General features: G+C 45.3%; 2 protein-coding genes across 5 annotated transcripts in view; one reads left to right on the forward strand and one right to left on the reverse strand.

Annotated features, from left to right (window-relative positions):
- Positions 1–9,635, forward strand: part of ASPH (aspartate beta-hydroxylase) — a 414,018-nt gene extending 404,383 nt beyond the window's left edge. The window contains exon 28 of the transcript XR_013824500.1: positions 9,591–9,635. The gene's annotated coding sequence lies outside the window, so the exon portion shown is untranslated. The remainder of the gene's footprint in view (positions 1–9,590) is intronic.
- LOC307175835 (uncharacterized protein) overlaps positions 1–23,625 on the reverse strand; it is a gene marked incomplete at its 3' end in the record, with an annotated part of 67,823 nt that extends 44,198 nt beyond the window's left edge. For 3 of the 4 annotated variants that reach the window (XM_079901416.1, XM_079901414.1, XM_079901413.1), the window contains exons 1-3: positions 23,588–23,625; positions 22,190–22,690; positions 18,086–18,179 (exon numbers count right to left, since the gene is read on the reverse strand). In XM_079901416.1, the coding sequence (XP_079757542.1) occupies positions 18,086–18,179; positions 22,190–22,690; positions 23,588–23,596 (604 nt within the window). In that variant the 5' untranslated portion in view covers positions 23,597–23,625. The remainder of the gene's footprint in view (positions 1–18,085; positions 18,180–22,189; positions 22,691–23,587) is intronic. The other variant, XM_079901415.1, reaches the window with a different exon arrangement.
- Positions 23,626–23,986: the final 361 nt, after the last annotated feature.

The raw sequence follows: 23,986 nt of genomic DNA on the forward strand, positions 1-23,986 counted from the left end.
AACAGTAAGGAGCCAGTGCTAACATTTAATCTACAGCCCTGTGAGACAAGCCAGTACACCCTCCAGTTAGGGGTGCTCTCCATTAGCAGGACTCGAAATTCAGCGTGATGGTAAAGGACTACCAAGCCCCAGGGCAGGCCTACCAAGGGGAAAGTAAAGGCCAAGGGGATATGTTCTATGTCCCCCAAATCCTCCTGTGCTGGAATCTGATTCACAAACTCGGACTGAGTGTCCACTACCCAGTTTACATGTTCACGCACCTGGGAAGGACCCAAGAAGTGGAGTGAACAGGGGGTGGAATGACGCCGAGGCAGGAGGAGAGCGCGATCTGTTGACCCCAGGTCAGCTCCCTGGGTAGAAACAGCACTCACATTCCTCTCCCCAGTGGCACAGCCATGGGAGCTAGTTCCTTCCCCAGGTCAGCCTCGATTTCCCTTGACCAAGTCATAACCGTCATTCTGAAGGCGTGTACAATTTTTTAAAGTTGGAGGACAACTGAGCTCTCCCATTGTCAATTGAATTCCACCTCTCTTAGCAGTGACTTGGAAACTTTTAAGCAAGTGAGGAGGATGGCACTCAGAAACACACACGCACACAAGCACTTTCAATTTCAATGCTATGAGTTCAGCATCATTGGGAAAAAGGGGGGGATATGAGGTTTCCAAGCCTCTTCTGGCTAGGCTCCTGCAGGTAAACGAAAAGCCAAGTGATTCTTCTCCATAATCATAGTTTTTTTAAAAAAAGACCTTGACTAAACTTTACCTTTGATCATTGGTAAACAAGCTAGCTCATGAGGCTGGCCCAATATAATGAGTTTTAACTCATAGACTGTCAAGTTCAGGAGCACAGTGTGACTTTGGTACAGTTTTTCACCTCTTCAACTGTTTTTTAATTTTTTTTTTTTTTTTTTTTGGCTTTGTTAGGTCTTCATTGCTGCACGTGGGCTTTCTCTAGTTGCGGCGAGTGGGGGCTGCTCTTCGGTGCGGTGTGCGGGCTTCTCACTGCGGTGGCTTCTCTTTTTGCCGAGCTCAGGCTCTAGGCGCACGGGCCTCAGTAGTTGCAGCACGCAGGCTTGGTAGGTGCTCGGCAGAGCCACTAGGTGGCTAGTGGGCTTTAGAGCACAGGCTCAGTAGTTGTGGCACACGGGCTTAGTTGCTCCGCGGCACGTGGGATCCTCCCGGACCAGGGAATCGAACTCGTGTCCCCTGTATTGGCAGGCGGGTTCCCAACCACTGCGCCACCGGGGAAGTCCCTCGGCTGTTTTTAATGTCTGTTCCCCCGATCTGTGTGCCACACAGCCTTGCTACAGCAAAAGTTTTGATGCTACTATTTGTATATAGCCAATTTAAAGCGACTGCTAGGCTATTTAATGCAGTCTAAAAACGAACTTCTAACCTTTAAGGTTTTTTTTAAACTATGTCCTTTGAATACCTGACTTCTGTACCCAAACCGTATCCCATTTCTCCATCTCATCTTGGACCACAAAGCTTCAGGAGGTAAGAGATGGGGCACATTTCTTAGGGAAAAAAAAAAAAGCTTTTGCAAAAGCTGAATATTTACTTTATGTCACACAATAGGAAACACGGTCAAAACATTTCCAGTGTGAAAACGGCTCTGTGGGCCCAGAAACTCAATTTTACAGCATTCACAAGGAAAAGAAGGATTCAAAGACTGAACCATCATAAACATACTTGTCAAACTGCTGCATTAACCAGAAAGCCGGTCAACTAATTCACGGTGGGCGATAGAGCTGAGAAGTGGGCTGGGATTCTCATGAGGTCCGGTTAGTGAATTCTTTCCCCATTATCATAGTTGCAAGGGAGGGCAGATTATAGCCAGAAAGTTACTCCAGGAGTTGGAAATCAGGGTGCGAAGAGTTGGACGGATATATTAGTTTTCCAATTCTGCCCTAACAAAATGCCACAGACTAGTTGGCTTCAATAACAGGAATTTATCTTCTCACAGTTCTGGAGGCTAGAAGTCCAAGATCACGGTGTCAGCACAGTTGGTTTCTTCTGAGGCCTTTCTCCTTAGCTTGTGGGTGGCCGTATCCCCCCTGTGTCCTCACATGGTTTTCCCTCTATATGTCTGTGTCCAAATCTCCTCTTCTTAAAGGACACCAGTTAGACTGGAATAGGGTCTACCCATACAACTTCATTGTACCTTAATTACCTCTTTAAAGACCTTATCTCCAATTACAGTTCCATTCTGAGGTCCTGGGAGTTAGGGCTTCACCACAGGAATTTTGGAGGGACACAATTCAACCCCTACCAATGGATGACTTCAAGGCTAGTTCACCAACATTTTCATAGCTTGGTACATCCATCCTCATTGCAAGGTGAGCCCACCGTGAGGATGTGCAGTTGCGGGGTCTCTTCAGGGTACTCTGCCTGACAGCACTGGAAACACCAGTTCTTGGCCCACGGGATCCCCATTCGAGTTCAGGGATGACAGTCCCACCAGTGTTGCAATTTTCCTTCAGAGTATCTTTCAAGCGATTAGATCTAACCTTCCTGGGTTGCATTTTTATTTCAATCTTGCCTCTCTCGACTGGCAGCTTCCTTGGATTTGGGCTGTTCCCTAACTCCTGAGTCACACATTTCTTATGTATGACTTATTCTCTTATTCTTTTCCACAAATGGCCAAACCCATTCACCTAGTGGGTTTCATTAGTTTAACTCACGGAAAGCAACCATATCTCAAAATTCTTCATTATACATTTCGGTTGCCACTAAGCCATTGATTAAAGAATTAGAATATAGTCATAAAGCGTTCTTGTAAAGATGCTGTTGATTTAACACTATAAGCTCCCCACTTTGTTTTAAACACATTAGTGACATCACACACACACACGTAATTTGAATAACTTGAGTGCAGTTAAAAACAGAAGAAACAATACATAGATCAGAAATGGGCACAGCTATAAATGAAACTAAAACTGCCGACTGGTTCTGGGTCAAAGTGCCCACTGGCTTGAGAACCGGATATGCCATAAACCCAGCTTCACCATGAGGGTCCAGCCAATAGTGTAAGAGCTGCTTCTGGACAGGGAATCTCAGGAGACCAGATGGACTCAACTTTAAGGCCACCAGACAAGGAAGGAAAAACAGAGGAAAAACTTTGAAAGTAACCTATTTTGACGCAACTGCAAACCATCATTTCAAACCACATGAGAAAAATTAAACACTAAGAAAGATAACCAACAAACCAGCTTCCACCCAACTAGAGAGATAGTATAGTGCAGACCTGTCATTCTCAAGTTTGATACACATCACAATCACCAGGGCATAGTGTTAAAAATATAGATCACAGATCCCCAAAGGTGCCAGGACAGGCGCAGAGTTGCCAGATACGATGCAGGTCAATGAAAATCTCTTAGCATAGGTACGTCTCAAATATTGCATGGGACACACTCATACTAAAAATAGTTATTCATTGTTTATCTAAAATTCAGATTTAACTGGTAATCTGAAAAATGACCAGCCAGAAGAAAACTGGGTTTTGCTTTTTGGCTTTTACTAAGTCTGACAAATAACCCTGCTCCCAGCAAAATGGAATACTTAAGAGACCAATCTGAAATGACTTTAACATAAGTATGTTTTAGGACCTCAAAGAGATAAAGGAAGAAATAACACTCATTTAATCAAACCATAAAAGTATGAAAAAAAAAACTGAGCAGATTAGCCAATTGCCCCCTGGAAATAATAATATATGTTGACATGGAAATTAACTTTTACAAAGTTAACAAACTGGATAAGCCTATGACAGGGCAAAGTTAAAGGAAGAAAGGATGTGATATGAAGTAATTTGCCTAGAACGCTGTACAGAGAGAGAGATGAAGCTAAAAAGCACGCATGAGAGTTTAAGAGACATACAGGAGGGTGCAGAAGCTTCCTCGTGCTTCTAACAGGAACTCTGTTCAGAAGACTGGATGGGAGGGCAGAGGGGTGAATGAAATGGGTAACGGCTCAGAGCTGTCCACAGCAGAGTGCGTACAGAAGGCCTCAGAGGGTGAGTAAAACAAAGAAAAGCCACAAGGAGAATCCACATAGTAAAATGCAGAATACCAAGAATAAAGGTAAAAACTTTCAAAGCCACAGGAGAGAAAAAAGTCACAGAGTGACACAAAGGGACCATTAATGATGGTAGACGTTTCACTGGGGCCAGATGTGCTAGAAGGTCAGGGTGAGATGTTTAAACAGGATCGTGTACCACCCACAAACCACTCTGAAAGATCTGCAGAGGCGTTGGCATCACCTGAGACTTGGATGTAACATAACCACAGAAGCCACATCCCATCACCTTGGTCACAGAAGCAAGTTACAGGTCACCCCATACACGCACACTCCAAAGAAGAGGTTATTCAAGGCCATGAGTCATTGGGAATCCTCTCCGAATTCGGTCTATGACACTGACCTTCAAATCATCTATCCAATTGCCTCCCAAATATCTTTATCTTAGACAACACAGGTACCGACAAAATATGTCCAAAAGTAAATAATCTTTTCCTCAACGCTTGCCCTTCCTCCTCTCTTGCAAAGCTCAGTTAACATTAACCCAGTCACTCAGGTCCAAAAACATGGCAGTCACCGTTCACTCCTCATTCCTTCTCACCACTCCCACTCAGACAGCCGGAAGTGGGACTCATCTCCCTCTTCCATCTCCACTGCCTCTGCCTTAGTCAGGCAGTGGTCTTCCCGTCCCTAGACGACTGCACTTGAAGCCAGTCTTGAAGTCGTTAAGCAGGTCCTCACGCTTATGGCTTGCCCACCCGAAGCCACATGATAGCCAATGTTCTATCATAGTTGAGTCTATCTTCTTTTGCAGCTTTTTTGAAGGACTATAGAAATGTGACAGTAAGTATTTTCTATGAGGATGGGATAAAACTTTCTAAGCTTGAGGCAGTTAGGCTGGGCAGTCAAGACAGCAACCTCCACACCCAGAGAACAAGCTTAGCCTCACAGCTGGCTGCTGGGCTCCGAGGCCAGCCCTGGATACTGAGGGGCCCCTCGAGCCTGGTCCACACAACTGTCATTCAGTCTATTCATTGTGTGTCTCCCTGAGAGTTACCCGGTTGAAAATATGGTCAGTGCCTGTAGAAATGGATGCTGTTACCTTAGTGACGGAGAAGTTTATTAAGATAACCCCCCATTTAGGAGAACTGGCATAGGGTCTTTTTTTTTAAACATCTTTATTGGAGTAGAACTGCTTTGCAATGGTGTGTTAGATTCTGCTTCATAACAAAGTGAATCAGCTATATATATACATACATCCCCATATCTCCTCCCTCTTGCGTCACCCTGCCACCTCCCTAGCCCACCCCTCTAGGCGGTCACAAAGCACCGAGCTGATCTCCCTGTGCTACGCGGCTGCTTCCCACTAGCTATCTATTTTACATTTGGTAGTGTATATATGTCCATGCCACTCTCTCACTTCGTCCCAGCTTACCCTTCCCCCCTCCCCGTGTCCTCAAGTCCATTCTCTACGTCTGCGTCTTTATTCCTGGTCTGCCCCTAGGTTCATCAGTACCATTTATTTTTTTTTTAGATTCCATATATATGTGTTAGCATACGGTATTTGTTTTCCTCTTTCTGACTGACTTCACTGTGTATGACAGATTCTAGGTCCACCCACCTCACTACAAACAATTCAATTTCATTTCTTTTTATGGCTGATTGATATAGGGTCTTGCACCACCCTACCTATCTTGTAAGCTGGATAATCTTACAAGAAGCACTCAGCCTCATCCACCCTATTTTTAATGGGACCATACACCTGCCCACAGCTGTCTCTTAGAAATCAAAGAGGATGTGTGAGAAAATTTCTCCAATCCCTTTAGAAAAGGGTGAGCAGTCAATTTGCTAAATTATTTTTCATATCTGGTAGATATGTTCTGATAACTTTTATATTTTGTTGATTTTCCTGTTCAAACACTCCAAAATACCCTTAGTCATTGATGTGAAAAATGTGGGCTAATTTCTGAAACGACTGCAGCTCTTGCCAGGAAAGAGTAAGATGTAATACTGTTCTGATGTATCTCATATTTTGTCAGAACCCTTTCTTCAGAATTAATGACCTGGATGCCTTGCTCCAAAATATATGAAAGATAGGCTCTTTACAGAATTCTGCCGCACAGTTGAAACTACATCAGCATGTGTGTCTGGAAAAAACCCATCATTTTGTGAAGCCAGTAAATATCCCTCCTTAGCAAATGTACTGGTAATGGATCACAAAGTCACTTGATCTATCTGTATGCAACAAACTATCTGAAGGCATTGCTAATTTCTGAGCTCTCATTTATAGTTTTGTTGAAGGACCGAGAACCCAGATGAAAGGTTACAGGGACGAATCTGAGTTTCCTGTAGACCTGAGCCCACCGCTCTCCCCCGGCTTCCATCCACCTGCGATAACCAGGGTGTGTCCCCTCCCACCGCCAGCCTGTGCTCGCCTAACTCCCTGAGCAATGTCAGCATCTTTCCAAGGCCCTCCAGTGGCAGAAAGCTGGAACTGCAAGACCAGGTAGACAGGCTGCCTGGAAAGCCAAGGGGCTGAGTGATTTGTCTCCACCCGCCCTCCCTGTGAACAGAGTTAGAGCTGAGAATCATGATTGATAAACATAACTAACCTCTTCCCTCACACATTCTATGTGGATAAAAATGGTGTCGAATTATGAGCCAAGTACTTCACAATCACTTCCTCCTCACCAAAATCCAATATACAGTTGGGAAACTGAGGCTGAGTCGGCAGGTCAATCACTGGAGGTCGTACAACTGGCCAGTGACAGAGCCAGACCGTGAGCTCAGGTCTCTCTGTCTTTTTCAGTAGCTTTCAGACCTGAGTGTATATCAGAATCCCTGAGAGTCTTTTAGAGCCTGGTACCAGAGCCCTGGGAGCCCCGTGGTCTGTATTTTAATGCTATCTCCTGGCAAACGTGATGTGTGTGCAACTTGAGGCCAGCTCTGAATCACACCACCTCCCGACAGTTTATCAGAAGAGCAAAGCAGGACTCTTCCACCTGAGATGTCAGCTGCTCTGGGGATGGAGCATGAGACAGTATGGGTCTCACAGCTCCCAGAAGTTGCTCAACAAATAATATATGAGGGATATATATAACCCAATCAGTCTGCTGTACACCTGAAACAGACACACATTGTAAATCAACTATACCTCAATTTTAAAACTATGAGGTAGTTAGAGTAATTGAATTCATAGAGAGAGGCAGAACGTACACAGAATATACACAGAAGGTATATAGAATGTATACAGAATATATAAAGTATACAGAAGGTACACAGAATATATACAGAAGGTATACAGAATATATACAGAATGTATACAGACTATATAGAGAAGGTATAAAGAAGGTATACAGAATATATACAGATTGTATACAGACTATATAGAGAAGGTATACAGAAGGTATACAGAATGTATACAGAATATATACAGAAGGTATACAGAAGGTATACAGAATATATACAGATTGTATACAGACTATATAGAGAAGGTATACAGAAGGTATACAGAATATATACAGAAAGTATACAGAATGTATACAGAAGGTATATGGAATGTATACTGAATATATACAGAAGGTATACAGAAGATATACAGAAGGTATACAGAATATATACAGAAGGTATACAGAAGGTATACAGAATATATACAGAAGATATACAGAAGGTATACAGAATATATACAGAAGGTATACAGAATATATACAGAAGATATACAGAATATATACAGAATGTATACAGAATATATACAGAAGGTATATGCAGAATATATACAGAAGGTATACAAAATATATACAGAATATATACAGAAGGTATACAGAATGTATAAAGAAGGTGTACAGAATATATACAGAAGGTATACAGAATGTATACAGAAAGTATACAAAATGTATAGAGAAGGTATACAGAATATATACAGAAGGTATATACAAGGGAATACTACTCAGCCATAAAAAAGAATGAATTAATGCCATGTGCAGCAACATGGATAGACCTGGAGACTGTCATACTGGGTGAAGTAAGTCAGACAGAGAAAGACAAATATCATATGATATCACTTATACATGGAACCTAAAAACATGGTACTAATGAACCATTTACAAAACAGAAATAGAGTCAGAGATGTAGGAAACAAACTTACATTTACCAAGGAGGAAAGGGGGCAAGGATAAATTGGGAGATTGGGATTAACATATACGCACTACTATATATAAAATAGGTGACTAATAAGAACCTGCTATACAGCACAGGGAACTCCACTCAATACTTTGCAATGACCTACATGGGAATAGAATCTTAAAAAGAGTGGATATATGTATATGTATGGCTGATTCGCTTTGCTGTACAGCAGAAACTAGCACAGCACTGTAAACCAACTATACTCCAATAATTTTTTTTTAAATAAAGATTATGGTAACCAGGGACTGGGGGAGAGGAGAATGCAAAATTATGGCTTAAGGAGTACAGAGTTTCAGTTGGGGAGGATGAAAAAGTTCTGAATTTGGATGGTGGTGATGGTGGCACAAAAATGTGAATGACCTTAATGCCACAGAACCGAATGCTTTAAAATAGTTAAAATAAGAAATTTTATGTTATGTATATTCAACTACAATTTTTTTAATGTTTTAATTTTTTAAAAAAGCACTATCCTCATTAAGCTTAAGTAATTTCCTCGTGATGTATGAATTCATGAAACTTGGCAGATTTTCTAGTTCTTTCAACCAAATGAACAATTCTATCTACCTCCAAAATTTCTTTCCTAAGCAGTTATTCTTTATGGAAAGTTCAACCATTTCCTCTGGCTTAGCAGTTACTGAAACAGATACATCCTTAAATTGTAGTTTACAAACTTGACATCCATAAGCTACTCCCATTTTGCTTTTGTTTGGTTTGGTTTTGGATTTTTTTAGTGGCGAAGAACTCTTGGAGAAAACAAATAAAATACGCTAAGTCCATTAGGTCATCTATTCGTGGGATAACTTGGCCTCATGGAAGCCTAATGAAGCTGGATTCCCACATACAGTGGAAACTGCTTTAATAGACAAGTAGCTAAACAAAGTGACATGTGGTACTTCACATTTGTTTTGTTATATGACATTGATTCTTTTCTTTTCTTTTTTGTTTTTTTTTTTTTTTTTTGCGGTACGCGGGCCTCTCACTGTTGTGGCCTCTCCCGTTGCGGAGCACAGGCTCCGGATGCGCAGGCTCAGCGGCCACGGCTCACGGGCCCAGCTGCTCCGCGGCATGTGGGATCTTCCCGGACCGGGGCACGAACCCGCGTCCCCTGCATCGGCAGGCAGACCCCCAACCACTGTGCCACCAGGGAAGCCCTGATTTTAGATATTTTTAATGGCTTATTGACATACTATTGATACTGATTTTAGAGACACTGCAATTAATTCTTGTCATCAATATGCGTTTCTTAAAATTTAAGGTTAAAATCCACTGCAATTAATTCTTGTCATCAATATGCATTTCTTAAAATTCAAGGTTGAACGACTCTGAATCCAAGAATCGTTCGAGTAGGGCCTTCCCAGCCTCCTCTGAAGCCCAATCTGTGCTCTGCTTCTGCAGGAGACTTTCAGTTCCTTCCAGAACCAGTCAGGCCAGAGAAGAAATGGAAACACACCAGCCTCAGCTCCACGGACAGCGAACAGTGAGATAAAAAGTCCAGCCTGGGGAAGTGTCAGTCACTTACGGTGTCAGCAAGAAACCTAAGTCTAGGCGGAAAGGAGCTATAAAGAATTCTTGGAGAATGTTCAGGAAAATCAAGCTGCTTCCAATTGCTCTGAATTCCTTTTCCGAGTGTAGACAATGGTTCAATGTCGGCTTACTCCTCCCCTCTGGGCTCTGTTCAGGACACAGCCCACTTTTCTTTCTGTTGCTCATGTGACAAAGCCCCAGAGGACTGTCACACCAGCCATTCTTTCTCCTCCTGGCAATCAGTTAAATGCACGAAGCCTTGACTTCCTCTTATGGACTCAGATCCATGCCTTGTCTTACAGCGTTTTCCATTCTCAGCAAGCTTTTTCATTTCTGATAAATGATTGGATGCCTGGAGAGGAGCTGTCCCGGTGGAAAGACTAGATAGCTCAGGAGGCTGAGGAAATAAAAGTGCTTTTCTCTGATTCAAATCCCATTTGGTTAATGGAGACAAGAGGCTATTGTCTAAAAGCCATTCACCAGCAGAGAAGGAGCAAATCTCCCCCATACCCGGGAGTCTTTGCAAAGGTCACTCCTCTGGACTTGCTGTGAACTGAACATTGTGTCCCTCCAAAATTCATACTCTGAAGCCTCATCCCCTTAATGTGACTGTAATTTGAAGATAGAGCCTTTGGAAGTAATGAAGGTTAAGTGAGGGCATAAGCGTACGGCTCTGATCTAATAAGATTAGTGTTCTCATAAGAAAAGGAAGAGACACCAGAACTCGCTTGCTTGAGCTCTCTCTCTCTCTCTCTCTCTCTCTCTCTCTCTCTCTCTCTCTCTACAAGCCAGAAACAGAGACCTCACCAGAAACCAATTCAGCCTGTATCTTGATCTTGGACTTCTGCCTCCAGAGCTGTGAGACAGGAATGTCTGCTGTTTGAGTGCTGTGTCCATGGCGTGTTGTCATGGCAGCCCGAGCAGACTCAGACAGCCATGAGCCATTTCCACAAGCTCGCCCAGCCTTGTCTCCTTGGGCCTGCCTTTGCACCCCAGCCTTTCTCCTGCCTGCCCCGGGACTAGCAGGTGAGCCAGGAAGAAGCGTTTAAGGTACTAAAGTATGTAAGGTAGGTTCAGGTGGGGAAGAAGGCCCCTCCAGAAGAACACACATTCGAGAAGTATTTACTGAGCATCTCCTAGGCCCGGGACTCGGCCCAGTGAAGTCATTTGTAAGCACAGGCTGAGAGCACAAAGGAAGCAATTTTACTAGTAGCCAATCGGGTCCAGATGCTACTGCAGCGTATTTCTTTATGATTCCTACCTTCATCTTCCAACCTTTCAGAAGCCATGGCAGATAGGCCAATGAGGTCTTTCTCTTGACCCCTTTCTTTCCTACCCTCGCCCACCCTCTGACCTAGACTCATTTTGCTGCCGCCCCTTTAGGTTAGACCTGTGAGGGGAGCTCTGCCCTCAGAGCCCAGGCTGTCCAGCCCCTCATTATGCACTGCTCTGTCTTCTGCAGGAAGCACTTGCCAGACGAACAAAGCTCTCTTTTGCAACCCATGACCAATTGGCTGTGGCTTGAACTTTTTTTCCAGTTTCATCGAGCTATAGTTGACATACATCACTGGATAGGTTTAAGGCATTCAGCCTAACGGTTTGATTTACATATAGTATGAAATGTTTATCACAATAAATTTAGTTTGCCTCCATCATCTCACATAGATACAATGAAAAGAAAAACCAAAATAAGAAAAAATATATTTTTTTCTTTGTAATGAGAACTCTTAGGGTCTAGTCTTCTAATAACCTTCCTATATATCACCCTGCAGAGTTAACTATAGTCATCATGTGGTACTTTATATCCTTGGTACTTATTTATCTTCTAACTGAACGTTTGTACCTTTGGACCACCTTCCCCTGATAACTTTCGTTTTTAAATTGAGGTTTAATTTATGCACAGTGAAATGCCCAGATCTTAAGTGTACTGTCCACTCAGTCTTAACGAATGTGCATCAAAGCACAGAACATTGATGTTGCTCCCAAAAAAAGTCTGTCTGCCCTTCCGCACTCAATTCTCGCTCCCTGGAAGTAATCACTGATCAGATTTCCATCACCATAACATAGTTTGCTTTACTTAGAATTTTATGTAAGTAGAATCATACGTTTAGGTTTTGGCTGGTGAGGAGGTCTGGCTTCTTTCACTAGGAAAATGTTTTTGAGGTGCATCTATCTTGCTGCGTATACCATAAGTTTGTTCCTTTTGCTTTGAGGTACCTTTTGCTTAGATGTACCACAGTTTGCTTATCCACTCTATTGATGGGCAAGCAGGATACTTCTAGTTTGGGGCTGTTATACAGAAAGCTGCTATAAACATGCTTGCACATGTTGTTTTCATCTCTCTTGGATAAATACTTAGGTCATAGGGTAGTTGTAAGTTTAACTTTTAAAACACTGTCGAACAGGATGTACCACTTTAGGCTCCTGCTAGCAATATACGAAAGCTCTGCTTGCGGCATGTTCTCTCATTTTATCCGTTCTAGGGGGTGTGCAGCAGTATCTCGTGATTTTCACTTGCGTTCCTGAAGGATCGTGTGTGCTTTTTCATGTGCTTACTGCCATTTCATTATCATCTTTTGTGAAATACTTAAGTCTTTTGTCCAGTTTTTATTTGGTGGTCTCTTTTATTAATGAGTTGCAGGAGTTCTTGATATACTGGATACAAGTCATCTGTCATATGTATGTGTTGGGCATTATTTTTCCCAGTCTGTGAATTGCCTATCAATTTTCTTGGTGGTGTTTTTTAACCCACAGGAATTTTTAATTTTGATAGTCTAATTTATTAATGTTGATCCTTTTATGGTCTGTGGTTTTTATGTCCTCTCTAGAAAATATATACCCACCTCAAGGTTGTAAAGATATGTCTGTGTTTTATTCTAGGAGGTTTATCATTTTTGCTTTCTCACGTAGATCTGTGATCCAGCTTCAGTTGATTTTTGTGTGCGGTGTGAGATGGAACAAGGTTCTTTATTTTTCCAAACAGATGCACAGCTACCCCAGCACTGCCAGTTGAAGAGATTTTCTTCTCTCCATTAAATGGCTTTGGTGCCCAGGTTAAAAATCATTTGAATGCTTTTATGTGGACTTACCATTACTTTAATATGTTTATGTGAAAAAGAGCCCCTTCCTACCAGGAGGAAGGGAAGGGCACAGAGAAATTGATTCTCATCTGTACAAGGACTATACCAGGTCTGCTGTGAACCCTCCGGAGCAGGAGCTGCCCTGTCCTCGAAGAGAAGAAACCAACAGTGAATGAAACCCAGGAGCCTTCAAGCTGGGGAGGTGATTGGCACAAACCAGGGGGCATTTCTACCTGAGGCCTGATTCTCACGTTAGCTTCTCAAGCTCTCTGATGATGAGAGAGAGAGGGAAAATCAATCAAAAGAGCTGTTGGCATTTGCAAAGGACAGAGTCCCAGTTTGTTGTTTTCCATCCCCACTGAAAGAGGAATGGTCCCAGGTTCTTCATGAAGCTCTGCCGTGTGGGGCTTCTTGATCCAAAACACAGTCATTTACTCTCATTTCTAGAAAACTGCCTGGAAACCTCCTCAGTGCTAGGGCACTGAGCAGATATATTTAGAGTTTTACGGCTGCTCTAAATCAGAATTAAGGAGTAAGTAGCCTGACCAATTTTCACTTTCCTATTTCCTCCTCATAAATTCTAAAGTGATTCTTATCATAGGGAAGCTGACATTTTAAGAATAGTAATTTTTTTTACATCCATGGCAGATAGGTCTCTTTGAAGTTCTGGTGGAAAGCCTTCCTTCCAGCTATGGTTGTCAAAGTCTTAGTGTAGGGGCCTTGTAAGTATATTGAGTGCTTGGAGACGGGCAGGAAAGGAATTTGCTGGGCACTGACTGTGCCGTGCACTGTGCTAAGCTCTTCAGAGGCAGCACCTCCTTTAATGATCACAACCACGGTACAAGGGAGGTTTCCTCATTATTTTTTTCGAGATAACGAAGCAGAGACGCAGCGAGATTCAACCACTTGCTTGTGGACACAGAGCTAATTGATCCTGAGTTTGAACAGAGGACTGTCAAGCTTCAATGCCTGTTCCTACCCACGATGTAGGCTACCTTCCTCTGTGTTGCTCTGGGTTCATTTGTTTTATTTTTTGCCAGATCAAGCTGTGTGTTACAACCACCCGCCCCCCCCAAAGTGATACGGTGCCCTCATACGCTTATGGCAGCTACCATTTCTCAGGCCAGAATGATGACATGGTTGTTTCTGATTTTTCAGTTGGAATGTTTGGCAAAGAAACGCTATTTCCTCTGTTGAATCTGATGGTGTTGTTGAATACAGCCTCTTTCATTTCAGCTTCATTCAGAACAGACAAAAATCAATTTCTGCTTACGTAAAAAATAAAGTAACGTGCTCCACCGGGGGGAAGAAAAAAGATCTCAGGTTCCGTGTTATTATTCTGAACAACGACAAAAGCAGGGATGGAGCTGAGCCTCTTGTCATTGCTGTTTGGGGTTTCCTTTTTTGCTTTCTTTGTGGAGAAGAAAAAAATTCTGATTTGCAGACTTTTTTTTTTCCAGCTGCCCAGAGAGTCACTCTTAAAAGCCTAGGGATCTAGCTTAAAATGCCTTGTAAAGCATCTTGAAAGGACTAGGTTTTTTTTTGTTTTTTGCACATCTGAACTCCATCTAACCGTACTGGTGCAATTTTACCTGGAAATGCCCCCAGGACACCGGGTTCAGGAGCCCGCCAGGTGGCCGACATTCATCCTTTCCCTCAGTATCCTGGAAGCACCCGGAAACCCAGGACAAGCCGGACCCACGATGTTTTAGGGACAGCTGCATGCAGACGCGAGGCAGGGGTCCCGTGGGCAGCACCCTCCTCCTCCCTGAACCCCGAGGCCGCCACCCTCCTCCAGGAGCGACCCGTCCCCCTCAAGGCTCTCCCCCCGCCCGGAGGCACAAACCTCCTCTCTCGTTTACTTTATCCTCGTTATTGGAGGACTTTATTTTTATGTCTACCTTGCCAGCCGCAGAGAACAAACCACAACAGCGCTTCCGACTGTCTCCACACACCTGCCCCTGGAGCAAACCCCACCTGCAGCCACCGTCTGCGAGACTGCTCCTTTCATCCGCGTGCAAACGTTTCCAACAGGCCTCTGAAAGGCAGCCGCTTGCCCAGCCACGCAACCGCTTTCCCGCAAACACTGGGATTTCAGATTTCAACTGCAGCCCCTTGATTGGACATCAAAAGTCCATAAGTGGGCTTCCCTGGTGGCGCAGTGGTTGAGAGTCCACCCGCCGATGCAGGGGACACGGGTTCGTGCCCCGGTCCGGGAGGATCCCACATGCCGCGGAGCGGCTGGGCCCGTGAGCCAGGGCCGCTGAGCCTGCGCGTCCGGAGCCTGTGCTCCGCAACGGGAGAGGCCACAACAGTGAGAGGCCCGCGTACCAAAAAAAAAAAAAAAAGTCCGTAAGTGAGCGTTTGAAATGGCATTTCTAAAACGCAAATCTACCCGTTTCAAGCGCTTCCGCAGGGTTGTCCGACAACTGCACTGGTTTTGTTAGGCAGCAAGTTAGCCATGAGCAACGAGAGGTGGGCCCCTCGGCGGAATGTCCAACAGCCACCTAATCCCGCCAAGCTATTTTGCCAACCCCGCCCCAAACACGACCCCATCCGTCCTCCAAAATGGTCAGGGGACCGAAACAACCACCACCACCCCACCCCCGCCGGCTGACTGGAGGGACGGTCCTCACTCTGGCACATGCGCACATCTCAAGCTATCACGTCCTTAGATAACCTTTGGGCTCATTAAATGTTCATAAATATTCTATGAATACATACATCTAATTATAACAGACTGCATTATGGGAAGAACATGCACAGCAGAGCCTCTTGTTATATAACCTGCAGCCGTCAATTAAGACTATCAATCAACGACCTCCTGGATTACGCAAAAACCTTGCCTAAAAAGCTCTACACCCCAGTCCTTGGGGGCCATTGCCTTCCTTGGCCTGGCCCACCTCTCTTTTGAGGTGTTCTCTCTGTTCTCTCCTTAACTTCAGTAAACTCTCTTGCAACGGGTAAGACCTCAGATTCTTCTTTGCGTCCTTACCAAGAACCAAGGCCCGTGGGAGAAGGGGTCTCCAGACTCTCTTCTGCTAACAGTGTTCACCAATTTTTGAAAATTCGCGTGCACCACCCCTAGGAAAACACTCTGGTGGGTAGCATTCGTTATTCTTCACTTTCATAGTCACCTTTTTCAGATACTTACAGAGAATCTGAGCCTCGCAGCAGCCAAGAAGAAGAAGAAATAGAAGAGGAAAGACAGTGTGGGGGACATTCAGTGAAATCTCGCCCCTACCCCACGCGGGTCCATGAGGCACAGGGAGGGGCAGCTGAACACTCCCCTCCCCTCCCCTCCCCTCCCCCGGCCTCCTCTGCAAGCGCCTGGTCTCATCCTTTCAACTTTAATAAACCAGGACCTCAAGGATTTCAGATCTGAAAATCTGCAAGGAAGGGGCTTGCATCCAAGTGGATCACCCTTCCTGGGGGAGAAAAATGCAAGAACTGGAAGGTACTCCTTCCAGGAAATATTTGTGAACCACTTGATATGTGCCTGGCCCTGTGAGAGGTCACGTGACAGGCCCCCCTCGTGCCCTGCTCCCCACCATCCCCTCACACTTTCCCATCTTTCCACAGGAACCACAGCCCTCTTTGAGGCCAAAATCTCTCACTTTAAGAAGCCCTCGGGGGTTCTAGAAAGAGCAACAACTTCAAAATCAGACTGATCTTGACTTCAGTAAAAGCTCTGCCTCTCTGTAGCTGTGGGTGCTTGAAAGAGCAACTTAACTCCACTACACCTCAGTTTTCTCATCAGTAAAATGGGGAGAATATCTACTTCATAGGATTATCATGAAAATTAACAAGATAACATAGCAAAGAACATAGCCCAGGGTCCAAAGCCAGTAAATGTTCAGTAAATATTAGTTTCCTCATTCTGGCCCCTTTCCATTTTCTGGTTTATTCCAAAATCCTCTGAACAGCACCAGACTTGAAAACCTACCTTCCTAATTCACCCAAGCTGCTGTACTAACACCGCAGAAGCCCAGCTCTTCTCTTCACCTCGACATCGACTTCCTGTTACATGCACGTAGGTACAAGAGTTTGTGTTCCTCTAACCCTGGCAGCCAGTGTACTAGACAGGATTTTTTCATTGCAAGAGACAGAAATCTAATTTTTCAAACATGGTCTGGAAGCGCATTGATTCCCACCACCGAGAACTTATGTCCTGGCTTATCCAGGGCCCTGTAATGCCACCCAGCTCTCTCTGGCTCCATTTCTCATTCTGCTTTCCTTTGTGGAGCAGCCTCCTCTCCTGCTGCAGATGGCTTGTCTGATGGGTGGGAAAGATGGCTTTCTGCGGCCCCGGAATCTCATCCTCCCAGGGTATCGACCTCCATGAAAAGAGGATGCATCACCCACAGTGCCTGCACACCAACTCCAGGGATTTGCCCAACTGGCCCTGTGAGAGTTACATCTTTGTACAACTGAGGGGACAGGCAGATCACAGTGGCTGGGGCTTCTGGTGGAACCTCAGGGCAAGAGAGGGTCGTCATGACATTCTGGAGGGCACATGCCCGCTGCAGCCAAGGATCCTGGGCCCAGCGACCCAGGGCCCTACCCCTGGAGCATCAGACGAAGCCCGGCCCGACTGGGGTCTGTAATGGGAGTCAGGGGCGGGCTCCCCACCTGAACCTCCCTTGGGGGTAGGGGTAGAATCCAAACCAGGCTTTCTATGTAATCCACAGAAACTTCGGGTCACAGAATGGGACAAGGCAGGTTTCCCCAGCATCTGGCCTCAGGAGATCAAGCTTAGAAAAGTGTGGAAAGGAACAGCAGAGCTACCCAGGGCCACTCGAGCACCTGGTCGAATGCAGGAAGTACTAAGCGCCATGACCTTGACCCTCTGTGTGGCTCAGAGCTTTGTCTTGCTGGACCAGAAATGAAGAAGAGTGAAACTGGAACACGGCAGCTAAGTCAAGTCTTTCAACGGTTCCCATCACACTGACAAAGCACTTCCGGCCTTACATTTATCTGCTCCCAGGACACACACACACACACACACACACACACACACGCCAGGTGCTGTGGTGAGGACAGTTACAGGGAAGTGTCTGCAGAGAGAACAAGAGCGTTGTTTGGCCTTTACTAGATGCCTTTTATCTGGGCATCATAGGAATACTTTTGAGATATTTAATTAGGTCACAACATGTCTGTAAGGAAGGTATTATTATTCACCTTCCCCAACTGAAAAAACCGAAACAGAAAGTTCAAAGCGTTCCCAGGAAGTGGGATTTCCAGTAGCGTGACGGTCACAGATTCTGAACATGGCCACCAACTCACCTCTTCTCCTCTCCGGCGGCCGTGAGTGCGCCTTCGCAGCCGGAGGTCTAAATCCACATGGTTTAAGCTGGTAAGTCCACACAACGCTGGATTCCTAAAGAGGAGGAGAAATTTTAAATATAAAAAAATATTTTTAGCTTAATCTCACCCGCTTGTAGAGGCCATTGAATCCATTTCTCACTCTAGTCCTGGCCTGCAATGTTTTCTTTGAATATATCAAGGCACAGGGAACCATCCCCAGAAAACACTGGTTCCAAGACCAGACACCAGCAATCGTTGGAACATCCCATGTCTTATTAAGTTAGATTAGTCTCTTCCTAACTCTATGCACTACGTCTATTTTTGCCCATTGGAATCCATTCATGTTTTCTTCCTTCCTTTCTATCTTCCAGCTATTACTGATTAAGAATCTACTCTGTGCTGTTTAAATTGGCTTGAGCACCAGGACACAGCATTGAAGAGGAGAGAAGGGCCCTTGCGTCACGGGGATTACAGTTTGATGGATAAAGAGAAAAAAAAAAAAGAAAACAAATGAACAAAAATTTCAACTCGTGCTAAGCCTTATAGAGGAAATGAAACAGGATGATGAGATAGTGTGGGCCCGGGAGGAGGGGCTTTCTGTGAGGGGTTATGAAGGGCTAAGGCGACATATGACCTGCAACGTGAATGTTCCTGGAATCACACAGCATATTTCCAGCCCTCTTGCCTCGGCCTCTGCTCAAATTTGAAGACAGATACCATGACACTCACGCACGCAGACACAGCTGTCTTCTTTCCTCTTGGTTAAACATCGATATTCCTCTATCATTTCAAACGTACAAATCTGTCCCTCAGTGTTGCTCTTAAAATATAGTGTTCAAAACTGGAGAGTCCACTTTAAATTTGGTCTGACAGATACAGGAGGGGTGGGTCCATGCACTCACTCTCTTGTTCTGGACTCCATCCTACCATTAACTAGACTTCTGTGCTTCCAGACATTGGGGTGCCAAAGTGGCCATCGGCTTTGACAACCTGTATTCATTAGTCCTCCCATTAAGCCCTCAGCCAACTAAGTACAGGAAGTCTAGCACATGCGCTGTTGCCGAGTGTCATCACTAGTATCCTGTCACTTTGTCATTTTGGGTGGGGAGGGGTAGTCAAGAGGAGGACCTGGGTCTCACCCTTTTTCTGTTAAAGCCATTTTGCTACCTGATTAATATTTTCTTTTCTTTTTTTTTTTTTTTTTTTGTGGTACGCGTGCCTCTCACCGTTGTGGCCTCTCCCATTGCGGACCACAGGCTCCAGACGCGCAGGCTCAGCAGCCACGGCTCACAGGCCGAGCCGCTCCACGGCATGTGGGATCTTCCCAGACCGGGGCACGAACCCGTGTCCCCTGCATCAGCAGGTGGACTCTCAACTACTGCGCCACCAGGGAAGCCCGATATTTTCTTTTTTTTTTTAGTGCAGATATTGTCATTAGGATTTTAACTGTCCTACATTTCACTCTCAGATTTGATAAGCATGACACCAACATTCAGATCCAACTCATGATATAAACATCTCCCAGGAGGGGACAGGGAAGGACTGTGGACAGTCAAGCAGTATCAACCCAACTAAAATATAATGAGCCAGTCCACAGAAAAGAGAAATATGCAAGACACTTGCTGAAATCCAAATACACTTATACATTCATTCAAGACCCAGCGAACAAAGAAAGAAGGCCATTGTGGTATTAAACCGGTGCTGAGTCTTGAATCTGAATTCTCAAAAACTCTCCTTCTGAAACTCTGTTCTAAATACGTGTTCTAGAATCTTGCTGTTCTACATATGGGCTCACCAGTTTATGGAACACATATTTTTATTTTCCCCTTGAAAATTCCAACTTTAATCCCTGGATCATGTTCCAGGATCCCCCAGAGGTTGCTGACAGTGCTGCTGCAGTGGGAAATGAAGGGTTTTTCTCAATGTCCTAAGGTGCAATCCATTTGGGGCCAGAGACTTAGAAACTTAGAACCCATAACAGCCTCGCTTTTACAATCATTGATCTAATGTTGGGTTCCTTTTATGGTCATCAGTTCCCCCATTTCCAGTAAGATTCTCATCCCTAAAAAAAATTGAGGTAGAAAAAAGGAATTGAACACTTCTCCATTTATTGCTTTTCGTGTATCGTTTTTCTTGTTCATACCTTTTATTTGAGGATATAGAGAAGTTCCCCAAGAGTAAAGTGGAAAGTGATAGAAAGGAAACCTATATAAGAAATAAATGAAAGACAAATACCGCACAATGGCACTCATATGCGGAATATTAAAAAAAAAGTGAACCAAACCAAATGAAAACAAACACATAGACACAGAGAACAGAGTAGTGGTTGCCAGAGGGGAAGGGGCAGGGGGGTGGGCGAAATGCGTAAAGGGGGTCAACTGTATGGTGATGGATGGAAACTAAATTTTTGGTGGGTATACAGAAATAGACATATAATGTTTTACACATGAAACTTACATCATGTTATAAGCCGATGTTACTGCAATTTTAAAAATCTTTAAAAAAGAAAAAAATGAGATTTTACACCTATCTTTTTAGGATATTTTGAAAATTAAATTTCTAAATTCATATGTGCCTGGTCTAAGCACTATGGTAAGAAATTTCTTTAAGCTTCAGATGACATTCTCTTTCACACCCAAGGTTTTTATAATTACAAAGTATTCCCTCTTCGATCTGAAATAATTCCACAGCAGCAATAGCCATTGTTGCTTCTTTTAACTTCCTAGAAATAGAACTGTCGCCAAAACAAGTGGAAAATCTATCGGCAGCTCTGTTTTCACTGAGTGAGGGGTCCAGCCGAAGTCCGGTTATTTCCAGCCCTCGCTTGTGATTCGCTCTTTCCCCTAAGCCTGTCTTAGGGTTTTTATCGGGAACACGTGATTCACTTCCTGCCTCAGGCCGGGGAGGAGGGGGGGGGGATTCCACACGGACAAGCAACGCCCCTTCTCCTTTAAGCTTGACTGAGAAACCTTCCATCTTGTGAAGGGGACATTCTCAAAAGGAGGAAGTCCTGTTTCAGTCACCTTTTTGCAAGGGCTGATGATCTTATGATCCATCCCATCACCAGGAAAGGAACTCAAATATGGGTTGCGCCTACCTAATTAGGTATGTCCCCCAAACAATATATAAAGTATGCTTTTAACTCGGGGCTTTATAAAGACCCTACAGTCATGTTGATGATATATATATATATAGTCAAAATACTGGTTAATACACCAGTATTCAACAAATAGATAAATACAGAAATAAAATATTAGAAATATGTATCATATACATGCTATTTTCTGAATGCTGCGATTGTTCTTAAGTGAGTTGAAATACAACTGAGGTCATAGAGTAAAAGTTCCACTTGTCTCCATGTTTAGATGAGGTTATTTGAAGAAAAGAAGGAGACCGAAAAGAGGAAGCAGAGGAGTAGGGGGAGGGCTGATATTTCGGAGGACCTACTATGCTGCAGGTGTTTTTGACACCTCGTTGTACTTTATGTACATGTGCACACATGACGAAACAACTCTTATTATTACCCCATTTTGCATCTGAGAAAACGGGAGCTCTGATGAGCTCAAATAAGTGAAATGATGAAATTAGTAAAAGGCAGAAAATGGACACAGAATGAGTCTCACCCTTCTGGCCAAATAGGGGAGGATTCAGGGTCACTTTCAGCCTCGAAGGTGTGCCCAGGAATCTGCTGCAGCACAGTCACAAGCAGGGGTGAAGAACGGCAAGTCAATGGAGATGATGAAGGACAAAGAAACTGCTAAACGTTTCTCTCTGCTAATCAACGGAATCAGTATGAGAGGAGACACCTGTCGCCAATGCAAAGATCAAGGCTGCCTGTCTCCCCTCACTTTCTGCTTCTCTCCCTTCATCAGGCTGTGACGCTTTGCTGCCTTCTAGAGCACAGCCTCTGGAAATGTGCCTGCATCCTCAGGCTCCTTAATGCAGCCGCCTGCCTTCCCGCCCGCCCGGGTCCCGGGTCCGCTGCCCCTTGTCCGCCGCTGGCAGCGGCCCCAGAGAGGGTGCTTGGCGCTGGGGAGAGGGGCTGGGGGCCCGCGGCCGACGTTCACCGGCTCCTGCACCAACCTTAAGCGGGAAGAGTGTGTCACCAGATGATAAAATGCTAAACGACAACTCATTTTCATTCTGCGGAACAGATTTGTTGAATATTTCATTCCTGTCACCAGCTCCTTTTCGGGGCACCGTCACGCGGCTGGAAGGGCTCCCGGGGAATTGCTTGAAAGCTTGGCGCCTGCAGCGAGCGTGGGTCCTGACGCTCGGCTTTCTGGCGTGGCCCCCGGGCGCCGGCGCCGTCGGTGTCTCAACGCTGCCCTCTGCTGGGCGGAGGCCCGCAGCCACCGAGCGGCTGAACGGAGAGGGGTCACCTACGCGGGAAGGGAGACGGCGCCAAGGGGTGTGTAGCTGCATACAAGGGGGCACAGCAGAAATCCACCGCCTTCGAGGGCATCGGACCTCACCGGATGGATGCTCAGCTGCTCTTTCTTTCCGCCGCGTGGCCGCTGCCACCCGCTCCCAGGCTGTCAGTACACAGATGAAGAAAGCCACTGCCGCCGAGGACTTTCCTGCCTGAAAGAGATTTGCTTGTGGAACGAAGATACGTGTGAGTTGGGGGCGTGGGGAAGGGTTGCTACTAGGAAAGAGCGAAAAAACACCTGGGGCCTATATACAAAATTTCCAGATTCAGGGTCCAGTGATAAACCACACATTCACCCCAGCTGGGAACCACCATCCCCGCCAAGGAGCACTCCCTGAGGGGACCCAGCCCCGCCCGCCTGGCCGGCTGCTGTCCCCGCCCTTCAGGCTGCGTTCCTGGCACTATTCCCCGTCAGACACCCCAACTTGCCTCTCCCCCGCCAGCTCTCTCCTCCCCAAGTCCATCCTCCACTCAACCCAAGGAAATCTACATTAAATGACTCAATTAACATAAAGCTCTTCGTACAGTGCTAGGCATGGGGTAAGGACTCCAGAAATGTTAGATAGAAATTTAGTTCTCTCTGATCAGCCACTTCCTGCCCAGTGAATGCTTCAAGGGGCTCCCTAGGTACGTCAGCAGGCCTCTGCCCAGCTCTCTGCTTCCTCTTCAAGCATCTTCTCAAGCTTCACAAACCAGCGATGGAACCCCTGGGGCTCTCCCGTGCACACCCTGTGTCTGATTTCTGCCAGTGGTAGTGCTAATCCCTTTACCTACTAGACCCTCTCCTGGCCCCTTCATCTGTTTATTTATCCAGACTCAAGCCTTCCGGAAGGCCTCTTCTCCTTCAGGAGTTTCCTAAGTGTCTGCTTAGGAGTCTGTCTGCCCTCTGTGTATGAGCTTCTTGAATTCCAGGACTGAGTCATCTTTCCATCCCGTACAGCCTGCACAGTACCTGGAGACACTTGAGACTCACCAGATGTTCATTGCATGAGTGAATGAATGAAGGCAGGAAAGAATGCACACACCAGAGGGGTCCCAGAAGCACCTACCTGCCCCATCCATCTCCTTGTGCCTGCCAGCTGAGAGCCTTATGACTTAATCTGCTCCTGTGGTGGTTGGGAAGGACACCGCGTCACCTCCTGGGAGGCTTAGGCCAGTCCAGTTCACCTGGACCTTCAACTTTTTAAATTAGATGATGCTGGCCACTCCAAGCCTAGCCACCTGTGAAAAGGGAAGTGATTTTTGGAGGAGAGGAGAGAGAGGTTCTGGAGACGTGGGAACTTGGCAGAGGACAGGTCTGGCAGGAGTACAAGAATTGAGACCCAGGAGAGAGCTATTAGGACACTAGGCACACAAGGAAAGAAGAGAGTGTGGGAGCTCCGCAGAGGGGCTTAGAGAGAGGAAAATTGCCTGAGTCCCTTGTACGTGCCAAGTGCCGTTCACATCAC

Source organism: Stenella coeruleoalba (genome assembly GCF_951394435.1).
Source record: "Stenella coeruleoalba genome assembly, chromosome: 17".
Taxonomy (NCBI): Eukaryota; Metazoa; Chordata; class Mammalia; order Artiodactyla; family Delphinidae; genus Stenella; species Stenella coeruleoalba.